General features: G+C 51.2%; 1 protein-coding gene across 1 annotated transcript in view; it reads left to right on the forward strand.

Moving 5' to 3' along the window:
* The first annotated feature begins 684 nt into the window (after positions 1 to 684).
* LOC132397450 (interferon regulatory factor 3-like) overlaps positions 685 to 23,792 on the forward strand; it is a 98,248-nt gene continuing 75,140 nt past the window's right edge. The window contains exons 1-2 of the mRNA XM_059976267.1: positions 685 to 955; positions 1,361 to 1,526. Coding sequence (XP_059832250.1) covers positions 942 to 955; positions 1,361 to 1,526 — 180 coding nt within the window. The 5' untranslated portion in view covers positions 685 to 941. The remainder of the gene's footprint in view (positions 956 to 1,360; positions 1,527 to 23,792) is intronic.

The raw sequence follows: 23,792 nt of genomic DNA on the forward strand, positions 1-23,792 counted from the left end.
GTCTGGAACTGTGTCGGAGAAGACCGGGTGATAGGGATGTCCCCTCCCTGAAGAATGTCAGTGATCCAGCTGTGTTTTGGCTTTAGTAGATTCCCATGTTGCAGTTGTGGGATTTCTCTCTGCGGCCAATATTAAGGATCTCAGATGGGTTTGTTTAGAAAATTGTGATCCCCAGAATGGGTGAAGTTCAGCAGAAAGAAATTTAGAGGGATGTGGCCCGCCCTCCCCATCACCTGCCAACTTGTACTCCTTCCCCTCCCCCTTACTTTCCGCATCTTGGCCGCAAACGTCGACTGTTTATTCCCCTCCATGCATGCTGCCTGACCTGCTGAGTTCCCCCAGCATTGTGTGTGCTGCTCTGGATTCCCAACATCTGCGGAATATCTATTGTTTAGGGAACGCATGTTTTTGGCGGGACGAGGTTTGGGGACACGTACGGTTCGATGGACGAGATTATGTTAACAGCAGAGACGAGTTTCGGAAACGCTTGTAATTGGAGGGATCGATTTCAGTGGAAGCGTGTGATTGGAGGAATGGGTGTTCAAGGAGCTTGTGATTGGAGGAATGGGTGTTCAAGGAGCTTGTGATTGGAGGAATGGGTGTTCAAGGAGCTTGTGATTGGAGGGATAGTTGTACAGAATGCGTGTCATCGGAGAGAAGAAATAGTGAATTTACAATATTATTGATAAGGTGGTCGTTCGGCCGGACGATTCTGTCCTGGGGGAGTCCGTGCTTCCTTTTTCCTGCTTTACCCGTGGCTGGAGTAGACGCTTCGCTGTGAAATGAAATAGAAACCAAAGGCGCTCATGTGATTTCCTGGAAAGGGGCGGTGTGGCTGCCCGAAGCGCCGCCGCCCGCAGACTGAGGGGAGGGGACCGCCCTTCTAATAAAAACCGCCGCTCGGGGTTGGGCTGTCCATAGAGCTGCTCACACTCTCCTGGATGGGGAAGCAAAGGTAGGGAGAATGAGGGAGTGGCGAGAGGGTCACGTAGTGGAGGAGGATGAGGAGTCGAGAGCGGAGGACGGGGTGGAGGTGGACAGGACGCGGGGAGCGGAGGAGTGGGCTGAAAACATGGCTGGAAACCCAGTGCTGGAGGACCTCGGCATCTGTGAATAGGGACATTTCAGTCCGAGACCCTTACGGGAGGGGAGGAGGTGTGGTAATTGATTGTGCAGTAGAATTTGAACATGTGAACTATCTGTCCTCACCTCCCTCAACCCCTCCCCCGACTCTGCCCTCACCCCCCGAACCCCGACTCTGCCCTCACCCCCCTCCCCCGACTCTGCCCTCACCCCCCGAACCCCGACTCTGCCCTCACCCCCCTCCCCCGACTTTGCCCTCACCCCCCCCCAACCCCAGGATGAGCCAACAGAAACCGCAGTTGCGACCATGGCTGATTGCGCAGATCGACAGTGGCTGCTACCAGGGTCTTTGCTGGATTAACGAGGAAAAGAACATGTTCCGCATACCTTGGAAACATGCGTCCCGTCAGGACCTGTCGGAGGATGACTACCGCATCTTCAAGGTAGTGAGGAGGAGGGCTGGTTACACCTGGACTAGGAGAGTGTCCAATGTTCCCTTGCTGGGTCTCACTCTCTCCAGCCTGGGGCACCCCAAAGGACCGAGTTACTGCCCGTTAGCAGATTACCAGTAGACACACAGTATCAATTTCCACGGTTGAAATGTCTAATACCAGAGGATGTGTATTTAAGGTGAAAGAGGGTAATTTCAAGGGAGATGTGTGTTTTCTTTACACACATAGTGGTGAGAGCCTGGAATGTGCTGCCTGGGGTGGGGGTAGAGGCAGATGCATTGAAGACTTCTAAGAGGTTTAGATAGACATGTGAATGTGAGGAAAATGGCAGGATATAGTTTAGTTGGCCATTTGATTACTAATTTAAAAAATGCAAACACGAGGAAATCTGCAGATGCTGTAAATTCAAGCAACACACAAAATGTCAGGCAGCATGTATAGGAAAAAGTTCAGTCAATGTTTCGGGCTGAGACCCTTCGTCAGGACTATACAGTTGACGTTTCGGGCCAAAACATCGACTGTACTTCTCCCTGTAAATGCTGCCCGGCCTGCTGCGTTCCACCAGCATTTTGTGTGTGTTGCTTGATTACTAATTTAGTTGATTCAGCACAACGTTGTGCTGAAGGTCCAGTTCCTGTGCTGTACTGTTCTATGTTCGATGCAATTTAAATTGGTTTATTTCTAAACTTTCCCATTCTGTTGCAGAGAAGTTGGCCGCCTTAGCAAACTTTCTTACCCTGGAGACACTCTTGTACCCACGCAGAGATTTCTGTCTCAGAGCAGGTACCTAAGCCGTGACATGTTTGTTGCTGGTGTTGTGAATTGGTTTTCCTCAGTGCTGTTCAAGTGCCTGGTGCTTGTCCCAAGAATGAGCACATTGCCTCTCCAAGCCTGTGGCAAAGGAGAAGATGCCTTTTGGAAAGTCAGGGCTGCGTACGACTAATACTCTGAATGTAGGGCATGAGGGGATGCAATGGGCTTAGATCATAGAACGGCACAGCACAAAGATACTGTCTACTCTGTCTGTGCTTCTCAATCTTATGCGGTAAACCCCTATGAGATCTCCCATCAGACTCTGCCAGACCAGAGAAAACAACCCAAGCTTGTCCAGTCTCTCATGATAGCACTTGCCCTTTAAACCAGGCAGCATCCTTAAGCACCCTCTCCAAAGCCTCAACATATAACGGGGTGACCAGAAGTGTGTGCAAATGGTCTGACTAGAGTTTTATAAAGAGAGGAGCGTAGTTCATTGAAAGCAGTGTCACACTCGGCCCAAAATGTCAGCTGTTTGCTCTTGTCCATAGATACTGCCTGACCTAATGAGTTTGTCCAGCATTTTGTGTGTGTTGCTCTGGATTTCCAGCAACTGCAGATTTTCTTGTGTTTGCACCAGGTAGTCAGGTGGTGAGAAGGTGTTTAGCACGTTGGTCACCAGTCAGGTGGTGAGAAGGTGTTTAGCACGTTGGTCACCAGTCAGGTGGTGAGAAGGTGTTTAGCATGTTGGTCACCAGTCAGGTGGTGAGAAGGTGTTTAGCACGTTGGTCACCAGTCAGGTGGTGAGAAGGTGTTTAGCACGTTGGTCACCAGTCAGGTGGTGAGAAGGTGTTTAGCACGTTGGTCACCAGTCAGGTGGTGAGAAGGTGTTTAGCACGTTGGTCACCAGTCAGGTGGTGAGAAGGTGTTTAGCACGTTGGTCACCAGTCAGGTGGTGAGAAGGTGTTTAGCACGTTGGTCACCAGTCAGGTGGTGAGAAGGTGTTTAGCACGTTGGTCACCAGTCAGGTGGTGAGAAGGTGTTTAGCACGTTGGTCACCAGTCAGGTGGTGAGAAGGTGTTTAGCACGTTGGTCACCAGTCAGGTGGTGAGAAGGTGTTTAGCACGTTGATCTTCAATCAGGTGGTGAGAAGGTGTTTAGCACGTTGGTCACCAGTCAGGTGGTGAGAAGGTGTTTAGCACTTTGACATTCACCAGTCAGGTGGTGAGAAGGTGTTTAGCACGTTGGTCACCAGTCAGGTGGTGAGAAGGTGTTTAGCACGTTGGTCATCAGTCAGGTGGTGAGAAGGTGTTTAGCACGTTGGTCACCAGTCAGGCGGTGAGAAGGTGTTTAGCACGTTGGTCACCAGTCAGGCGGTGAGAAGGTGTTTAGCACGTTGGTCACCAGTCAGGTGGTGAGAAGGTGTTTAGCACGTTGGTCACCAGTCAGACGGTGAGAAGGTGTTTAGCACGTTGGTCACCAGTCAGGCGGTGAGAAGGTGTTTAGCACGTTGGTCATCAGTCAGGCGGTGAGAAGGTGTTTAGCACGTTGGTCACCAGTCAGGCGGTGAGAAGGTGTTTAGCACGTTGGTCACCAGTCAGGCGGTGAGAAGGTGTTTAGCACGTTGGTCACCAGTCAGGCGGTGAGAAGGTGTTTAGCACGTTGGTCACCAGTCAGGTGGTGAGAAGGTGTTTAGCACATTGGTCACCAGTCAGGTGGTGAGAAGGTGTTTAGCACGTTGATCTTCAATCAGGTGGTGAGAAGGTGTTTAACACGTTGGTCACCAGTCAGGTGGTGAGAAGGTGTTTAGCACTTTGACCTTCATCAGTCAGGTGGTGAGAAGGTGTTTAGCACGTTGGTCACCAATCAGGTGGTGAGAAGGTGTTTAGCACGTTGGTCACCAGTCAGGTGGTGAGAAGGTGTTTAGCACGTTGGTCACCAGTCAGGTGGTGAGAAGGTGTTTAGCACGTTGGTCACCAGTCAGGTGGTGAGAAGGTGTTTAGCACGTTGGTCACCAGTCAGGTGGTGAGAAGGTGTTTAGCACATTGGTCACCAGTCAGGTGGTGAGAAGGTGTTTAGCACGTTGGACACCAGTCAGGTGGTGAGAAGGTGTTTAGCACGTTGGTCACCAGTCAGACGGTGAGAAGGTGTTTAGCACGTTGGTCACCAGTCAGGTGGTGAGAAGGTGTTTAGCACGTTGGTCATCAGTCAGGCGGTGAGAAGGTGTTTAGCACGTTGGTCACCAGTCAGGCGGTGAGAAGGTGTTTAGCACGTTGGTCACCAGTCAGGCGGTGAGAAGGTGTTTAGCACGTTGGTCACCAGTCAGGTGGTGAGAAGGTGTTTAGCACGTTGGTCACCAGTCAGGCGGTGAGAAGGTGTTTAGCACGTTGGTCACCAGTCAGATGGTGAGAAGGTGTTTAGCACGTTGGTCACCAGTCAGACGGTGAGAAGGTGTTTAGCACGTTGGTCACCAGTCAGATGGTGAGAAGGTGTTTAGCACGTTGGTCACCAGTTAGGTGGTGAGAAGGTGTTTAGCACGTTGGTCACCAGTCAGGTGGTGAGAAGGTGTTTAGCACGTTGGTCACCAGTCAGGTGGTGAGAAGGTGTTTAGCACGTTGGTCACCAGTCAGGTGGTGAGAAGGTGTTTAGCACTTTGACCTTCATCAGTCAGGTGGTGAGAAGGTGTTTAGCACGTTGGTCACCAATCAGGTGGTGAGAAGGTGTTTAGCACGTTGGTCACCAGTCAGGTGGTGAGAAGGTGTTTAGCACGTTGGTCACCAGTCAGGTGGTGAGAAGGTGTTTAGCACGTTGGTCACCAGTCAGGTGGTGAGAAGGTGTTTAGCACGTTGGTCACCAGTCAGGTGGTGAGAAGGTGTTTAGCACGTTGGTCACCAGTCAGCTGGTGAGAAAGTGTTTAGCACGTTGGTCATCAGTCAGGTGGTGAGAAGGTGTTTAGCACGTTGGTCACCAGTCAGGTGGTGAGAAGGTGTTTAGCACGTTGGTCACCAGTCAGGTGGTGAGAAGGTGTTTAGCACGTTGGTCACCAGTCAGGCGGTGAGAAGGTGTTTAGCACGTTGGTCACCAGTCAGGTGGTGAGAAGGTGTTTAGCACGTTGATCTTCAATCAGGTGGTGAGAAGGTGTTTAGCACGTTGGTCACCAGTCAGGTGGTGAGAAGGTGTTTAGCACTTGGACATTCACCAGTCAGGTGGTGAGAAGGTGTTTAGCACGTTGGTCACCAGTCAGGTGGTGAGAAGGTGTTTAGCACGTTGGTCATCAGTCAGGTGGTGAGAAGGTGTTTAGCACGTTGGTCACCAGTCAGGCGGTGAGAAGGTGTTTAGCACGTTGGTCACCAGTCAGGCGGTGAGAAGGTGTTTAGCACGTTGGTCACCAGTCAGGTGGTGAGAAGGTGTTTAGCACGTTGGTCACCAGTCAGACGGTGAGAAGGTGTTTAGCACGTTGGTCACCAGTCAGGTGGTGAGAAGGTGTTTAGCACGTTGGTCATCAGTCAGGTGGTGAGAAGGTGTTTAGCACGTTGGTCACCAGTCAGGCGGTGAGAAGGTGTTTAGCACGTTGGTCACCAGTCAGGTGGTGAGAAGGTGTTTAGCACGTTGGTCACCAGTCAGGCGGTGAGGAGGTGTTTAGCACGTTGGTCACCAGTCAGGTGGTGAGAAGGTGTTTAGCACATTGGTCACCAGTCAGGTGGTGAGAAGGTGTTTAGCACGTTGATCTTCAATCAGGTGGTGAGAAGGTGTTTAACACGTTGGTCACCAGTCAGGTGGTGAGAAGGTGTTTAGCACTTTGACCTTCATCAGTCAGGTGGTGAGAAGGTGTTTAGCACGTTGGTCACCAATCAGGTGGTGAGAAGGTGTTTAGCACGTTGGTCACCAGTCAGGTGGTGAGAAGGTGTTTAGCACGTTGGTCACCAGTCAGGTGGTGAGAAGGTGTTTAGCACGTTGGTCACCAGTCAGGTGGTGAGAAGGTGTTTAGCACGTTGGTCACCAGTCAGGTGGTGAGAAGGTGTTTAGCACATTGGTCACCAGTCAGGTGGTGAGAAGGTGTTTAGCACGTTGGACACCAGTCAGGTGGTGAGAAGGTGTTTAGCACGTTGGTCACCAGTCAGACGGTGAGAAGGTGTTTAGCACGTTGGTCACCAGTCAGGTGGTGAGAAGGTGTTTAGCACGTTGGTCACCAGTCAGGCGGTGAGAAGGTGTTTAGCACGTTGGTCACCAGTCAGATGGTGAGAAGGTGTTTAGCACGTTGGTCACCAGTCAGACGGTGAGAAGGTGTTTAGCACGTTGGTCACCAGTCAGATGGTGAGAAGGTGTTTAGCACGTTGGTCACCAGTCAGGTGGTGAGAAGGTGTTTAGCACGTTGGTCACCAGTCAGGTGGTGAGAAGGTGTTTAGCACGTTGGTCACCAGTCAGCTGGTGAGAAAGTGTTTAGCACGTTGGTCATCAGTCAGGTGGTGAGAAGGTGTTTAGCACTTTGACATTCAACAGTCAGGTGGTGAGAAGGTGTTTAGCACGTTGGTCACCAGTCAGGTGGTGAGAAGGTGTTTAGCACTTTGACCTTCATCAGTCAGGTGGTGAGAAGGTGTTTAGCACGTTGGTCACCAATCAGGTGGTGAGAAGGTGTTTAGCACGTTGGTCACCAGTCAGGTGGTGAGAAGGTGTTTAGCACGTTGGTCACCAGTCAGGTGGTGAGAAGGTGTTTAGCACGTTGGTCACCAGTCAGGTGGTGAGAAGGTGTTTAGCACGTTGGTCACCAGTCAGGTGGTGAGAAGGTGTTTAGCACTTGGACATTCACCAGTCAGGTGGTGAGAAGGTGTTTAGCACGTTGGTCACCAGTCAGGTGGTGAGAAGGTGTTTAGCACGTTGGTCACCAGTCAGGTGGTGAGAAGGTGTTTAGCACGTTGGTCACCAGTCAGGTGGTGAGAAGGTGTTTAGCACGTTGGTCACCAGTCAGGTGGTGAGAAGGTGTTTAGCACGTTGGTCACCAGTCAGGTGGTGAGAAGGTGTTTAGCACGTTGGTCACCAGTCAGGTGGTGAGAAGGTGTTTAGCACGTTGGTCACCAGTCAGGTGGTGAGAAGGTGTTTAGCACGTTGGTCACCAGTCAGGTGGTGAGAAGGTGTTTAGCACGTTGATCTTCAATCAGGTGGTGAGAAGGTGTTTAGCACGTTGGTCACCAGTCAGGTGGTGAGAAGGTGTTTAGCACTTTGACATTCACCAGTCAGGTGGTGAGAAGGTGTTTAGCACGTTGGTCACCAGTCAGGTGGTGAGAAGGTGTTTAGCACGTTGGTCATCAGTCAGGTGGTGAGAAGGTGTTTAGCACGTTGGTCACCAGTCAGGCGGTGAGAAGGTGTTTAGCACGTTGGTCACCAGTCAGGCGGTGAGAAGGTGTTTAGCACGTTGGTCACCAGTCAGGTGGTGAGAAGGTGTTTAGCACGTTGGTCACCAGTCAGACGGTGAGAAGGTGTTTAGCACGTTGGTCACCAGTCAGGTGGTGAGAAGGTGTTTAGCACGTTGGTCATCAGTCAGGCGGTGAGAAGGTGTTTAGCACGTTGGTCACCAGTCAGGCGGTGAGAAGGTGTTTAGCACGTTGGTCACCAGTCAGGCGGTGAGAAGGTGTTTAGCACGTTGGTCACCAGTCAGGCGGTGAGAAGGTGTTTAGCACGTTGGTCACCAGTCAGGTGGTGAGAAGGTGTTTAGCACATTGGTCACCAGTCAGGTGGTGAGAAGGTGTTTAGCACGTTGATCTTCAATCAGGTGGTGAGAAGGTGTTTAACACGTTGGTCACCAGTCAGGTGGTGAGAAGGTGTTTAGCACTTTGACCTTCATCAGTCAGGTGGTGAGAAGGTGTTTAGCACGTTGGTCACCAATCAGGTGGTGAGAAGGTGTTTAGCACGTTGGTCACCAGTCAGGTGGTGAGAAGGTGTTTAGCACGTTGGTCACCAGTCAGGTGGTGAGAAGGTGTTTAGCACGTTGGTCACCAGTCAGGTGGTGAGAAGGTGTTTAGCACGTTGGTCACCAGTCAGGTGGTGAGAAGGTGTTTAGCACGTTGGTCATCAGTCAGGTGGTGAGAAGGTGTTTAGCACGTTGGTCACCAGTCAGGCGGTGAGAAGGTGTTTAGCACGTTGGTCACCAGTCAGGCGGTGAGAAGGTGTTTAGCACGTTGGTCACCAGTCAGGTGGTGAGAAGGTGTTTAGCACGTTGGTCACCAGTCAGACGGTGAGAAGGTGTTTAGCACGTTGGTCACCAGTCAGGTGGTGAGAAGGTGTTTAGCACGTTGGTCATCAGTCAGGCGGTGAGAAGGTGTTTAGCACGTTGGTCACCAGTCAGGCGGTGAGAAGGTGTTTAGCACGTTGGTCACCAGTCAGGCGGTGAGAAGGTGTTTAGCACGTTGGTCACCAGTCAGGCGGTGAGAAGGTGTTTAGCACGTTGGTCACCAGTCAGGTGGTGAGAAGGTGTTTAGCACATTGGTCACCAGTCAGGTGGTGAGAAGGTGTTTAGCACGTTGATCTTCAATCAGGTGGTGAGAAGGTGTTTAACACGTTGGTCACCAGTCAGGTGGTGAGAAGGTGTTTAGCACTTTGACCTTCATCAGTCAGGTGGTGAGAAGGTGTTTAGCACGTTGGTCACCAATCAGGTGGTGAGAAGGTGTTTAGCACGTTGGTCACCAGTCAGGTGGTGAGAAGGTGTTTAGCACGTTGGTCACCAGTCAGGTGGTGAGAAGGTGTTTAGCACGTTGGTCACCAGTCAGGTGGTGAGAAGGTGTTTAGCACGTTGGTCACCAGTCAGGTGGTGAGAAGGTGTTTAGCACATTGGTCACCAGTCAGGTGGTGAGAAGGTGTTTAGCACGTTGGACACCAGTCAGGTGGTGAGAAGGTGTTTAGCACGTTGGTCACCAGTCAGACGGTGAGAAGGTGTTTAGCACGTTGGTCACCAGTCAGGTGGTGAGAAGGTGTTTAGCACGTTGGTCATCAGTCAGGCGGTGAGAAGGTGTTTAGCACGTTGGTCACCAGTCAGGCGGTGAGAAGGTGTTTAGCACGTTGGTCACCAGTCAGCTGGTGAGAAAGTGTTTAGCACGTTGGTCATCAGTCAGGTGGTGAGAAGGTGTTTAGCACTTTGACATTCAACAGTCAGGTGGTGAGAAGGTGTTTAGCACGTTGGTCACCAGTCAGGTGGTGAGAAGGTGTTTAGCACTTTGACCTTCATCAGTCAGGTGGTGAGAAGGTGTTTAGCACGTTGGTCACCAATCAGGTGGTGAGAAGGTGTTTAGCACGTTGGTCACCAGTCAGGTGGTGAGAAGGTGTTTAGCACGTTGGTCACCAGTCAGGTGGTGAGAAGGTGTTTAGCACGTTGGTCACCAGTCAGGTGGTGAGAAGGTGTTTAGCACGTTGGTCACCAGTCAGGTGGTGAGAAGGTGTTTAGCACTTGGACATTCACCAGTCAGGTGGTGAGAAGGTGTTTAGCACGTTGGTCACCAGTCAGGTGGTGAGAAGGTGTTTAGCACGTTGGTCACCAGTCAGGTGGTGAGAAGGTGTTTAGCACGTTGGTCACCAGTCAGGTGGTGAGAAGGTGTTTAGCACGTTGGTCACCAGTCAGGTGGTGAGAAGGTGTTTAGCACGTTGGTCACCAGTCAGGTGGTGAGAAGGTGTTTAGCACGTTGGTCACCAGTCAGGTGGTGAGAAGGTGTTTAGCACGTTGGTCACCAGTCAGGTGGTGAGAAGGTGTTTAGCACGTTGGTCACCAGTCAGGTGGTGAGAAGGTGTTTAGCACGTTGATCTTCAATCAGGTGGTGAGAAGGTGTTTAGCACGTTGGTCACCAGTCAGGTGGTGAGAAGGTGTTTAGCACTTTGACATTCACCAGTCAGGTGGTGAGAAGGTGTTTAGCACGTTGGTCACCAGTCAGGTGGTGAGAAGGTGTTTAGCACGTTGGTCATCAGTCAGGTGGTGAGAAGGTGTTTAGCACGTTGGTCACCAGTCAGGCGGTGAGAAGGTGTTTAGCACGTTGGTCACCAGTCAGGCGGTGAGAAGGTGTTTAGCACGTTGGTCACCAGTCAGGTGGTGAGAAGGTGTTTAGCACGTTGGTCACCAGTCAGACGGTGAGAAGGTGTTTAGCACGTTGGTCACCAGTCAGGTGGTGAGAAGGTGTTTAGCACGTTGGTCATCAGTCAGGCGGTGAGAAGGTGTTTAGCACGTTGGTCACCAGTCAGGCGGTGAGAAGGTGTTTAGCACGTTGGTCACCAGTCAGGCGGTGAGAAGGTGTTTAGCACGTTGGTCACCAGTCAGGCGGTGAGAAGGTGTTTAGCACGTTGGTCACCAGTCAGGTGGTGAGAAGGTGTTTAGCACATTGGTCACCAGTCAGGTGGTGAGAAGGTGTTTAGCACGTTGATCTTCAATCAGGTGGTGAGAAGGTGTTTAACACGTTGGTCACCAGTCAGGTGGTGAGAAGGTGTTTAGCACTTTGACCTTCATCAGTCAGGTGGTGAGAAGGTGTTTAGCACGTTGGTCACCAATCAGGTGGTGAGAAGGTGTTTAGCACGTTGGTCACCAGTCAGGTGGTGAGAAGGTGTTTAGCACGTTGGTCACCAGTCAGGTAGTGAGAAGGTGTTTAGCACGTTGGTCACCAGTCAGGTGGTGAGAAGGTGTTTAGCACGTTGGTCACCAGTCAGGTGGTGAGAAGGTGTTTAGCACATTGGTCACCAGTCAGGTGGTGAGAAGGTGTTTAGCACGTTGGACACCAGTCAGGTGGTGAGAAGGTGTTTAGCACGTTGGTCACCAGTCAGACGGTGAGAAGGTGTTTAGCACGTTGGTCACCAGTCAGGCGGTGAGAAGGTGTTTAGCACGTTGGTCATCAGTCAGGCGGTGAGAAGGTGTTTAGCACGTTGGTCACCAGTCAGGCGGTGAGAAGGTGTTTAGCACGTTGGTCACCAGTCAGGCGGTGAGAAGGTGTTTAGCACGTTGGTCACCAGTCAGGTGGTGAGAAGGTGTTTAGCACGTTGGTCACCAGTCAGGCGGTGAGAAGGTGTTTAGCACGTTGGTCACCAGTCAGATGGTGAGAAGGTGTTTAGCACGTTGGTCACCAGTCAGACGGTGAGAAGGTGTTTAGCACGTTGGTCACCAGTCAGATGGTGAGAAGGTGTTTAGCACGTTGGTCACCAGTTAGGTGGTGAGAAGGTGTTTAGCACGTTGGTCACCAGTCAGGTGGTGAGAAGGTGTTTAGCACGTTGGTCACCAGTCAGGTGGTGAGAAGGTGTTTAGCACGTTGGTCACCAGTCAGGTGGTGAGAAGGTGTTTAGCACTTTGACCTTCATCAGTCAGGTGGTGAGAAGGTGTTTAGCACGTTGGTCACCAATCAGGTGGTGAGAAGGTGTTTAGCACGTTGGTCACCAGTCAGGTGGTGAGAAGGTGTTTAGCACGTTGGTCACCAGTCAGGTGGTGAGAAGGTGTTTAGCACGTTGGTCACCAGTCAGGTGGTGAGAAGGTGTTTAGCACGTTGGTCACCAGTCAGGTGGTGAGAAGGTGTTTAGCACGTTGGTCACCAGTCAGCTGGTGAGAAAGTGTTTAGCACGTTGGTCATCAGTCAGGTGGTGAGAAGGTGTTTAGCACGTTGGTCACCAGTCAGGTGGTGAGAAGGTGTTTAGCACGTTGGTCACCAGTCAGGTGGTGAGAAGGTGTTTAGCACGTTGGTCACCAGTCAGGCGGTGAGAAGGTGTTTAGCACGTTGGTCACCAGTCAGGTGGTGAGAAGGTGTTTAGCACTTGGACATTCACCAGTCAGGTGGTGAGAAGGTGTTTAGCACGTTGGTCACCAGTCAGGTGGTGAGAAGGTGTTTAGCACGTTGGTCATCAGTCAGGTGGTGAGAAGGTGTTTAGCACGTTGGTCACCAGTCAGGCGGTGAGAAGGTGTTTAGCACGTTGGTCACCAGTCAGGCGGTGAGAAGGTGTTTAGCACGTTGGTCACCAGTCAGGTGGTGAGAAGGTGTTTAGCACGTTGGTCACCAGTCAGACGGTGAGAAGGTGTTTAGCACGTTGGTCACCAGTCAGGTGGTGAGAAGGTGTTTAGCACGTTGGTCATCAGTCAGGTGGTGAGAAGGTGTTTAGCACGTTGGTCACCAGTCAGGCGGTGAGAAGGTGTTTAGCACGTTGGTCACCAGTCAGGTGGTGAGAAGGTGTTTAGCACGTTGGTCACCAGTCAGGCGGTGAGGAGGTGTTTAGCACGTTGGTCACCAGTCAGGTGGTGAGAAGGTGTTTAGCACATTGGTCACCAGTCAGGTGGTGAGAAGGTGTTTAGCACGTTGATCTTCAATCAGGTGGTGAGAAGGTGTTTAACACGTTGGTCACCAGTCAGGTGGTGAGAAGGTGTTTAGCACTTTGACCTTCATCAGTCAGGTGGTGAGAAGGTGTTTAGCACGTTGGTCACCAATCAGGTGGTGAGAAGGTGTTTAGCACGTTGGTCACCAGTCAGGTGGTGAGAAGGTGTTTAGCACGTTGGTCACCAGTCAGGTGGTGAGAAGGTGTTTAGCACGTTGGTCACCAGTCAGGTGGTGAGAAGGTGTTTAGCACGTTGGTCACCAGTCAGGTGGTGAGAAGGTGTTTAGCACATTGGTCACCAGTCAGGTGGTGAGAAGGTGTTTAGCACGTTGGACACCAGTCAGGTGGTGAGAAGGTGTTTAGCACGTTGGTCACCAGTCAGACGGTGAGAAGGTGTTTAGCACGTTGGTCACCAGTCAGGTGGTGAGAAGGTGTTTAGCACGTTGGTCACCAGTCAGGCGGTGAGAAGGTGTTTAGCACGTTGGTCACCAGTCAGATGGTGAGAAGGTGTTTAGCACGTTGGTCACCAGTCAGACGGTGAGAAGGTGTTTAGCACGTTGGTCACCAGTCAGATGGTGAGAAGGTGTTTAGCACGTTGGTCACCAGTCAGGTGGTGAGAAGGTGTTTAGCACGTTGGTCACCAGTCAGGTGGTGAGAAGGTGTTTAGCACGTTGGTCACCAGTCAGCTGGTGAGAAAGTGTTTAGCACGTTGGTCATCAGTCAGGTGGTGAGAAGGTGTTTAGCACTTTGACATTCAACAGTCAGGTGGTGAGAAGGTGTTTAGCACGTTGGTCACCAGTCAGGTGGTGAGAAGGTGTTTAGCACTTTGACCTTCATCAGTCAGGTGGTGAGAAGGTGTTTAGCACGTTGGTCACCAATCAGGTGGTGAGAAGGTGTTTAGCACGTTGGTCACCAGTCAGGTGGTGAGAAGGTGTTTAGCACGTTGGTCACCAGTCAGGTGGTGAGAAGGTGTTTAGCACGTTGGTCACCAGTCAGGTGGTGAGAAGGTGTTTAGCACGTTGGTCACCAGTCAGGTGGTGAGAAGGTGTTTAGCACGTTGGTCACCAGTCAGCTGGTGAGAAAGTGTTTAGCACGTTGGTCATCAGTCAGGTGGTGAGAAGGTGTTTAGCACGTTGGTCACCAGTCAGGTGGTGAGAAGGTGTTTAGCACATTGGTCACCAGTCAGGTGGTGAGAAGGTGTTTAGCACGTTGATCTTCAATCAGGTGGTGAGAAGGTGTTTAGCACGTTGGTCACCAGTCAGGTGGTGAGAAGGTGTTTAGCACGTTGGTCACCAGTCAGGTGGTGAGAAGGTGTTTAGTACGTTGGTCACCAGTCAGGTGGTGAGAAGCTGTTTAGCACGTTGACATTCACCAGTCAGGTGGTGAGAAGATGTTTAGCACGTTGGTCACCAGTCAGGTGGTGAGAAGGTGTTTAGCACTTTGACATTCACCAGTCAGGTGGTGAGAAGGTGTTTAGTACGTTGGTCACCAGTCAGGTGGTGAGAAGGTGTTTAGCACGTTGATCACCAGTCAGGTGGTGAGAAGGTGTTTAGCACGTTGATCACCAGTCAGGTGGTGAGAAGGTGTTTAGCACTTTGACATTCACCAGTCAGGTGGTGAGAAGGTGTTTAGCACGTTGATCACCAGTCAGGTGGTGAGAAGGTGTTTAGCACTTTGACATTCACCAGTCAGGTGGTGAGAAGGTGTTTAGTACGTTGGTCACCAGTCAGGTGGTGAGAAGATGTTTAGCACGTTGGTCACCAGTCAGGTGGTGAGAAGGTGTTTAGCACGTTGGTCACCAGTCAGGTGGTGAGAAGGTGTTTAGCATGTTGGTCACCAGTCAGCTGGTGAGAAAGTGTTTAGCACGTTGGTCATCAGTCAGGTGGTGAGAAGGTGTTTAGCACGTTGGTCACCAATCAGGTGGTGAGAAGGTGTTTAGCACGTTGGTCACCAGTCAGGTGGTGAGAAGGTGTTTAGCACGTTGGTCACCAGTCAGGTGGTGAGAAGGTGTTTAGCACGTTGGTCACCAGTCAGGTGGTGAGAAGGTGTTTAGCACGTTGGTCACCAGTCAGGTGGTGAGAAGGTGTTTAGCACGTTGGTCACCAGTCAGGTGGTGAGAAGGTGTTTAGCACGTTGGTCACCAGTCAGGTGGTGAGAAGGTGTTTAGCACGTTGGTCACCAGTCAGACGGTGAGAAGGTGTTTAGCACGTTGGTCACCAGTCAGGTGGTGAGAAGGTGTTTAGCACGTTGGTCATCAGTCAGGTGGTGAGAAGGTGTTTAGCACGTTGGTCACCAGTCAGGCGGTGAGAAGGTGTTTAGCACGTTGGTCACCAGTCAGGCGGTGAGAAGGTGTTTAGCACGTTGGTCACCAGTCAGGCGGTGAGAAGATGTTTAGCACGTTGGTCACCAGTCAGGCGGTGAGAAGGTGTTTAGCACGTTGGTCACCAGTCAGATGGTGAGAAGGTGTTTAGCACGTTGGTCACCAGTCAGGCGGTGAGAAGGTGTTTAGCACGTTGGTCAGCAGTCAGACGGTGAGAAGGTGTTTAGCACGTTGGTCACCAGTCAGGTGGTGAGAAGGTGTTTAGCACGTTGGTCATCAGTCAGGTGGTGAGAAGGTGTTTAGCACGTTGGTCACCAGTCAGGCGGTGAGAAGGTGTTTAGCACGTTGGTCACCAGTCAGGTGGTGAGAAGGTGTTTAGCACGTTGGTCACCAGTCAGGCGGTGAGGAGGTGTTTAGCACGTTGGTCACCAGTCAGGTGGTGAGAAGGTGTTTAGCACGTTGGTCACCAGTCAGGTGGTGAGAAGGTGTTTAGCACGTTGGTCACCAGTCAGGTGGTGAGAAGGTGTTTAGCACGTTGGTCACCAGTCAGCTGGTGAGAAAGTGTTTAGCACGTTGGTCATCAGTCAGGTGGTGAGAAGGTGTTTAGCACGTTGGTCACCAGTCAGGTGGTGAGAAGGTGTTTAGCACGTTGGTCACCAGTCAGGTGGTGAGAAGGTGTTTAGCACGTTGATCTTCAATCAGGTGGTGAGAAGGTGTTTAGCACGTTGGTCACCAGTCAGGTGGTGAGAAGGTGTTTAGCACGTTGGTCACCAGTCAGGTGGTGAGAAGGTGTTTAGTACGTTGGTCACCAGTCAGGTGGTGAGAAGCTGTTTAGCACGTTGACATTCACCAGTCAGGTGGTGAGAAGATGTTTAGCACGTTGGTCACCAGTCAGGTGGTGAGAAGGTGTTTAGCACTTTGACATTCACCAGTCAGGTGGTGAGAAGGTGTTTAGTACGTTGGTCACCAGTCAGGTGGTGAGAAGGTGTTTAGCACGTTGATCACCAGTCAGGTGGTGAGAAGGTGTTTAGCACGTTGATCACCAGTCAGGTGGTGAGAAGGTGTTTAGCACTTTGACATTCACCAGTCAGGTGGTGAGAAGGTGTTTAGCACGTTGATCACCAGTCAGGTGGTGAGAAGGTGTTTAGCACTTTGACATTCACCAGTCAGGTGGTGAGAAGGTGTTTAGTACGTTGGTCACCAGTCAGGTGGTGAGAAGATGTTTAGTACGTTGGTCACCAGTCAGGTGGTGAGAAGGTGTTTAGCACGTTGGTCACCAGTCAGGTGGTGAGAAGGTGTTTAGCATGTTGGTCACCAGTCAGCTGGTGAGAAAGTGTTTAGCACGTTGGTCATCAGTCAGGTGGTGAGAAGGTGTTTAGCACGTTGGTCACCAATCAGGTGGTGAGAAGGTGTTTAGCACGTTGGTCACCAGTCAGGTGGTGAGAAGGTGTTTAGCACGTTGGTCACCAGTCAGGTGGTGAGAAGGTGTTTAGCACGTTGGTCACCAGTCAGGTGGTGAGAAGGTGTTTAGCACGTTGGTCACCAGTCAGGTGGTGAGAAGGTGTTTAGCACGTTGGTCACCAGTCAGGTGGTGAGAAGGTGTTTAGCACGTTGGTCACCAGTCAGGTGGTGAGAAGGTGTTTAGCACGTTGGTCACCAGTCAGACGGTGAGAAGGTGTTTAGCACGTTGGTCACCAGTCAGGTGGTGAGAAGGTGTTTAGCACGTTGGTCATCAGTCAGGTGGTGAGAAGGTGTTTAGCACGTTGGTCACCAGTCAGGCGGTGAGAAGGTGTTTAGCACGTTGGTCACCAGTCAGGCGGTGAGAAGGTGTTTAGCACGTTGGTCACCAGTCAGGCGGTGAGAAGATGTTTAGCACGTTGGTCACCAGTCAGGCGGTGAGAAGGTGTTTAGCACGTTGGTCACCAGTCAGATGGTGAGAAGGTGTTTAGCACGTTGGTCACCAGTCAGGTGGTGAGAAGGTGTTTAGCACGTTGGTCAGCAGTCAGGTGGTGAGAAGGTGTTTAGCACGTTGGTCACCAGTCAGCTGGTGAGAAAGTGTTTAGCACGTTGGTCATCAGTCAGGTGGTGAGAAGGTGTTTAGCACTTTGACATTCAACAGTCAGGTGGTGAGAAGGTGTTTAGCACGTTGGTCACCAGTCAGGTGGTGAGAAGGTGTTTAGCACTTTGACCTTCATCAGTCAGGTGGTGAGAAGGTGTTTAGCACGTTGGTCACCAATCAGGTGGTGAGAAGGTGTTTAGCACGTTGGTCACCAGTCAGGTGGTGAGAAGGTGTTTAGCACTTTGACTTTCACCAGTCAGGTGGTGAGAAGGTGTTTAGCACTTTGACCTTCATCAGTCAGGTGGTGAGAAGGTGTTTAGCACGTTGGTCACCAGTCAGGTGGTGAGAAGGTGTTTAGTACGTTGGTCACCAGTCAGGTGGTGAGAAGGTGTTTAGCACATTGGTCACCAGACAGGTGGTGAGAAGGTGTTTAGCACGTTGGTCATCAGTCAGGTGGTGAGAAGGTGTTTAGCACGTTGGTCACCAGTCAGGTGGTGAGAAGGTGTTTAGCACGTTGGTCACCAGTCAGGTGGTGAGAAGGTGTTTAGCACGTTGGTCACCAGTCAGGTGGTGAGAAGGTGTTTAGCACGTTGGTCACCAGTCAGGTGGTGAGAAGGTGTTTAGCACGTTGGTCACCAGTCAGGTGGTGAGAAGGTGTTTAGCACGTTGATCTTCAATCAGGTGGTGAGAAGGTGTTTAGCACGTTGGTCACCAGTCAGGTGGTGAGAAGGTGTTTAGCACGTTGGTCACCAGTCAGGTGGTGAGAAGGTGTTTAGCACGTTGATCACCAGTCAGGTGGTGAGAAGGTGTTTAGCACTTTGACATTCACCAGTCAGGTGGTGAGAAGGTGTTTAGTACGTTGGTCACCAGTCAGGTGGTGAGAAGATGTTTAGCACGTTGGTCACCAGTCAGGTGGTGAGAAGGTGTTTAGCACGTTGGTCACCAGTCAGGTGGTGAGAAGGTGTTTAGCACGTTGGTCACCAGTCAGCTGGTGAGAAAGTGTTTAGCACGTTGGTCATCAGTCAGGTGGTGAGAAGGTGTTTAGCACGTTGGTCACCAGTCAGGTGGTGAGAAGGTGTTTAGCACGTTGGTCACCAGTCAGGTGGTGAGAAGGTGTTTAGCACGTTGATCACCAGTCAGGTGGTGAGAAGGTGTTTAGCACTTTGACATTCACCAGTCAGGTGGTGAGAAGGTGTTTAGTACGTTGGTCACCAGTCAGGTGGTGAGAAGATGTTTAGCACGTTGGTCACCAGTCAGGTGGTGAGAAGGTGTTTAGCACGTTGGTCACCAGTCAGGTGGTGAGAAGGTGTTTAGCACGTTGGTCACCAGTCAGCTGGTGAGAAAGTGTTTAGCACGTTGGTCATCAGTCAGGTGGTGAGAAGGTGTTTAGCACTTTGACTTTCACCAGTCAGGTGGTGAGAAGGTGTTTAGCACTTTGACCTTCATCAGTCAGGTGGTGAGAAGGTGTTTAGCACGTTGGTCACCAGTCAGGTGGTGAGAAGGTGTTTAGTACGTTGGTCACCAGTCAGGTGGTGAGAAGGTGTTTAGCACATTGGTCACCAGTCAGGTGGTGAGAAGGTGTTTAGCACGTTGGTCACCAGTCAGGTGGTGAGAAGGTGTTTAGCACGTTGGTCACCAGTCAGGTGGTGAGAAGGTGTTTAGCACGTTGGTCAGCAGTCAGCTGGTGAGAAAGTGTTTAGCACGTTGGTCACCAGTCAGGCGGTGAGGAGGTGTTTAGCACGTTGGTCATCAGTCAGGTGGTGAGAAGGTGTTTAGCACGTTGGTCACCAGTCAGGTGGTGAGAAGGTGTTTAGCACGTTGGTCACCAGTCAGGTGGTGAGAAGGTGTTTAGCACGTTGGTCACCAGTCAGGTGGTGAGAAGGTGTTTAGCACGTTGGTCACCAGTCAGGTGGTGAGAAGGTGTTTAGCACGTTGGTCACCAGTCAGACGGTGAGAAGGTGTTTAGCACGTTGGTCACCAGTCAGGTGGTGAGAAGGTGTTTAGCACGTTGGTCACCAGTCAGGTGGTGAGAAGGTGTTTAGTACGTTGGTCACCAGTCAGGTGGTGAGAAGCTGTTTAGCACGTTGACATTCACCAGTCAGGTGGTGAGAAGATGTTTAGCACGTTGGTCACCAGTCAGGTGGTGAGAAGGTGTTTAGCACGTTGATCACCAGTCAGGTGGTGAGAAGGTGTTTAGCACTTTGACATTCACCAGTCAGGTGGTGAGAAGGTGTTTAGTACGTTGGTCACCAGTCAGGTGGTGAGAAGATGTTTAGCACGTTGGTCACCAGTCAGGTGGTGAGAAGGTGTTTAGCACGTTGGTCACCAGTCAGGTGGTGAGAAGGTGTTTAGCACGTTGGTCACCAGTCAGCTGGTGAGAAAGTGTTTAGCACGTTGGTCATCAGTCAGGTGGTGAGAAGGTGTTTAGCACTTTGACTTTCACCAGTCAGGTGGTGAGAAGGTGTTTAGCACGTTGGTCATCAGTTAGGTGGTGAGAAGGTGTTTAGCACTTTGACATTCACCAGTCAGGTGGTGAGAAGGTGTTTAGCACTTTGACATTCACCAGTCAGGTGGTGAGAAGGTGTTTAGCACGTTGATCTTCAGTCAGGTGGTGAGAACGTGTTTAGCACATTGGTCACCAGTCAGGTGGAGAGAAGCTGTTTAGCACGTTGGTCACCAGTCAGGTGGTGAGAAGGTGTTTAGTACGTTGGTCACCAGTCAGGTGGTGAGAAGGTGTTTAGCACATTGGTCACCAGACAGGTGGTGAGAAGGTGTTTAGCACGTTGGTCATCAGTCAGGTGGTGAGAAGGTGTTTAGCACGTTGGTCACCAGTCAGGTGGTGAGAAGGTGTTTAGCACGTTGGTCACCAGTCAGGTGGTGAGAAGGTGTTTAGCACGTTGGTCACCAGTCAGGTGGTGAGAAGGTGTTTAGCACGTTGGTCACCAGTCAGGTGGTGAGAAGGTGTTTAGCACGTTGGTCATCAGTCAGGTGGTGAGAAGGTGTTTAGCACGTTGATCACCAGTCAGGTGGTGAGAAGGTGTTTAGCACGTTGGTCACCAGTCAGGTGGTGAGAAGGTGTTTAGCACGTTGGTCACCAGTCAGGTGGTGAGAAGGTGTTTAGCACGTTGATCACCAGTCAGGTGGTGAGAAGGTGTTTAGCACTTTGACATTCACCAGTCAGGTGGTGAGAAGGTGTTTAGTACGTTGGTCACCAGTCAGGTGGTGAGAAGATGTTTAGCACGTTGGTCACCAGTCAGGTGGTGAGAAGGTGTTTAGCACGTTGGTCACCAGTCAGGTGGTGAGAAGGTGTTTAGCACGTTGGTCACCAGTCAGGTGGTGAGAAGGTGTTTAGCACGTTGGTCATCAGTCAGGTGGTGAGAAGGTGTTTAGCACGTTGGTCACCAGTCAGGTGGTGAGAAGGTGTTTAGCACGTTGGTCACCAGTCAGGTGGTGAGAAGGTGTTTAGCACGTTGATCACCAGTCAGGTGGTGAGAAGGTGTTTAGCACTTTGACATTCACCAGTCAGGTGGTGAGAAGGTGTTTAGTACGTTGGTCACCAGTCAGGTGGTGAGAAGATGTTTAGCACGTTGGTCACCAGTCAGGTGGTGAGAAGGTGTTTAGCACGTTGGTCACCAGTCAGGTGGTGAGAAGGTGTTTAGCACGTTGGTCACCAGTCAGCTGGTGAGAAAGTGTTTAGCACGTTGGTCATCAGTCAGGTGGTGAGAAGGTGTTTAGCACTTTGACTTTCACCAGTCAGGTGGTGAGAAGGTGTTTAGCACTTTGACCTTCATCAGTCAGGTGGTGAGAAGGTGTTTAGCACGTTGGTCACCAGTCAGGTGGTGAGAAGGTGTTTAGTACGTTGGTCACCAGTCAGGTGGTGAGAAGGTGTTTAGCACATTGGTCACCAGTCAGGTGGTGAGAAGGTGTTTAGCACGTTGGTCACCAGTCAGGTGGTGAGAAGGTGTTTAGCACGTTGGTCACCAGTCAGGTGGTGAGAAGGTGTTTAGCACGTTGGTCAGCAGTCAGCTGGTGAGAAAGTGTTTAGCACGTTGGTCACCAGTCAGGCGGTGAGGAGGTGTTTAGCACGTTGGTCATCAGTCAGGTGGTGAGAAGGTGTTTAGCACGTTGGTCACCAGTCAGGTGGTGAGAAGGTGTTTAGCACGTTGGTCACCAGTCAGGTGGTGAGAAGGTGTTTAGCACGTTGGTCACCAGTCAGGTGGTGAGAAGGTGTTTAGCACGTTGGTCACCAGTCAGGTGGTGAGAAGGTGTTTAGCACGTTGGTCACCAGTCAGACGGTGAGAAGGTGTTTAGCACGTTGGTCACCAGTCAGGTGGTGAGAAGGTGTTTAGCACGTTGGTCACCAGTCAGGTGGTGAGAAGGTGTTTAGTACGTTGGTCACCAGTCAGGTGGTGAGAAGCTGTTTAGCACGTTGACATTCACCAGTCAGGTGGTGAGAAGATGTTTAGCACGTTGGTCACCAGTCAGGTGGTGAGAAGGTGTTTAGCACGTTGATCACCAGTCAGGTGGTGAGAAGGTGTTTAGCACTTTGACATTCACCAGTCAGGTGGTGAGAAGGTGTTTAGTACGTTGGTCACCAGTCAGGTGGTGAGAAGATGTTTAGCACGTTGGTCACCAGTCAGGTGGTGAGAAGGTGTTTAGCACGTTGGTCACCAGTCAGGTGGTGAGAAGGTGTTTAGCACGTTGGTCACCAGTCAGCTGGTGAGAAAGTGTTTAGCACGTTGGTCATCAGTCAGGTGGTGAGAAGGTGTTTAGCACTTTGACTTTCACCAGTCAGGTGGTGAGAAGGTGTTTAGCACGTTGGTCATCAGTTAGGTGGTGAGAAGGTGTTTAGCACTTTGACATTCACCAGTCAGGTGGTGAGAAGGTGTTTAGCACTTTGACATTCACCAGTCAGGTGGTGAGAAGGTGTTTAGCACGTTGATCTTCAGTCAGGTGGTGAGAACGTGTTTAGCACATTGGTCACCAGTCAGGTGGAGAGAAGCTGTTTAGCACGTTGGTCACCAGTCAGGTGGTGAGAAGGTGTTTAGTACGTTGGTCACCAGTCAGGTGGTGAGAAGGTGTTTAGCACATTGGTCACCAGACAGGTGGTGAGAAGGTGTTTAGCACGTTGGTCATCAGTCAGGTGGTGAGAAGGTGTTTAGCACGTTGGTCACCAGTCAGGTGGTGAGAAGGTGTTTAGCACGTTGGTCACCAGTCAGGTGGTGAGAAGGTGTTTAGCACGTTGGTCACCAGTCAGGTGGTGAGAAGGTGTTTAGCACGTTGGTCACCAGTCAGGTGGTGAGAAGGTGTTTAGCACGTTGGTCATCAGTCAGGTGGTGAGAAGGTGTTTAGCACGTTGATCACCAGTCAGGTGGTGAGAAGGTGTTTAGCACGTTGGTCACCAGTCAGGTGGTGAGAAGGTGTTTAGCACGTTGACCTTCATCAGTCAGGTGCTGGGTCTAGGATCTGGGACATGATGCTGCTGTGGCACTCGTCATTGATGTGGTTTCACTTGGTGTTTGCACAGTCCTGGTCATCTTGTTGTAGGAAGGATGTGGTTAAACTGAAAAGAGCGTGGAGAAGGTTTATGAGGATGTTGACAGTGCTCGAGGGCCTGAGTTACAGGGAGAGGTTGGCCAGGCTAAAGTTAGGGTCTTTATTCCCTGGGACGCTTGAGAATGAGTTACAACCTCCTAGAAGTGTTTAAAGTTATGAGATGGATGGTGACAGTCTATTCCCCAAGTAGTGTAGTCCAACCCTAGGAAATATAGATTTGGCATGTGTGGGAAAGGGTTAAAGGGAACCTGGGGGCAACTTTTCACACAGTGGGTTGGTGAGTATATGGAGCGAGCTACCGCAGGAAGAAGTTGAGGCAGGTACAGTAGTATCATTTAAGCAGAACTTGGAGGGATATGGCCTGAAGTTGGAAGTTGCTTTGTGGGCAGCATGATGGGTCTGGACTGATTGACCAAAGGGTCTCTATCTGGTATGTTGCTCTCTCCTTGGTGGCAGGTCGGCTGTTGCTGGTGATGTGTTCAGCTGTAGAGTCTGTCAGCACACGGGTTTGAGGAGGGGTTGGTGCCGGGGAGAGGGAGCTCATTCAGTGTATCTGCACTCTGACGCTGTCACCAATCCTGCTCTCTGCTTTTCATTTGCTGCCTTCGCACTTCTCCAAGCTTTTCCATACCCTTGACATTCCCAACACAGGGTGACTGTTCCACCAACATCTCCAGAGAGGGGTCAGTGTTACCAGAAACCAGATTGGACCCACCACAGAGAGGGTGGTAGTGAGGAACCAAGACTCTGAGTTGGGAATGGCAAGTGGTCCCCATGAGACTATGTCTGTGGACTTGGACAAGGCAGTGAGAGATTGTGGCAAGGTTGGGTGATGGAGGAGCTTCTTGATAAACCGCAGAATGAAGGTGAGAAGAGCAGGCAACGTGTTCAGTGTGAGAGCTGACTGGGGTATGCTGCTGGACTGCCTTGGTTCATGCTCTTTGCACATCTAGGAACTTCCAACGATGAGCTGGAACCTGAGTTTTGGGCGTGTCATAGGGAGAAGGGTTTGGATGTCCTCAGGAAGGGGGTTTCCGGGAGGTGCATCTGGTGCAGAGGGGTGTTTGAGGTGGCGATGTCAGGGGGAGGGTTTCAGTTAGTGCATTCAGTGTGGGGGTGTGGTCAGGAGGGGGTTTCGGTCAGTACATTCAGTGTGGGGGTGGGGTGGGGTTTGGGACGGTGTGGTCAGGAGGGGGTTTCGGGCAGTACATTCGGTGTGGGGGTTTGGGGTGGGGTTTGGGACGGGGTGGTC

Source organism: Hypanus sabinus, chromosome 7 (genome assembly GCF_030144855.1).
Source record: "Hypanus sabinus isolate sHypSab1 chromosome 7, sHypSab1.hap1, whole genome shotgun sequence".
In the NCBI taxonomy this organism is placed as follows: Eukaryota; Metazoa; Chordata; class Chondrichthyes; order Myliobatiformes; family Dasyatidae; genus Hypanus; species Hypanus sabinus.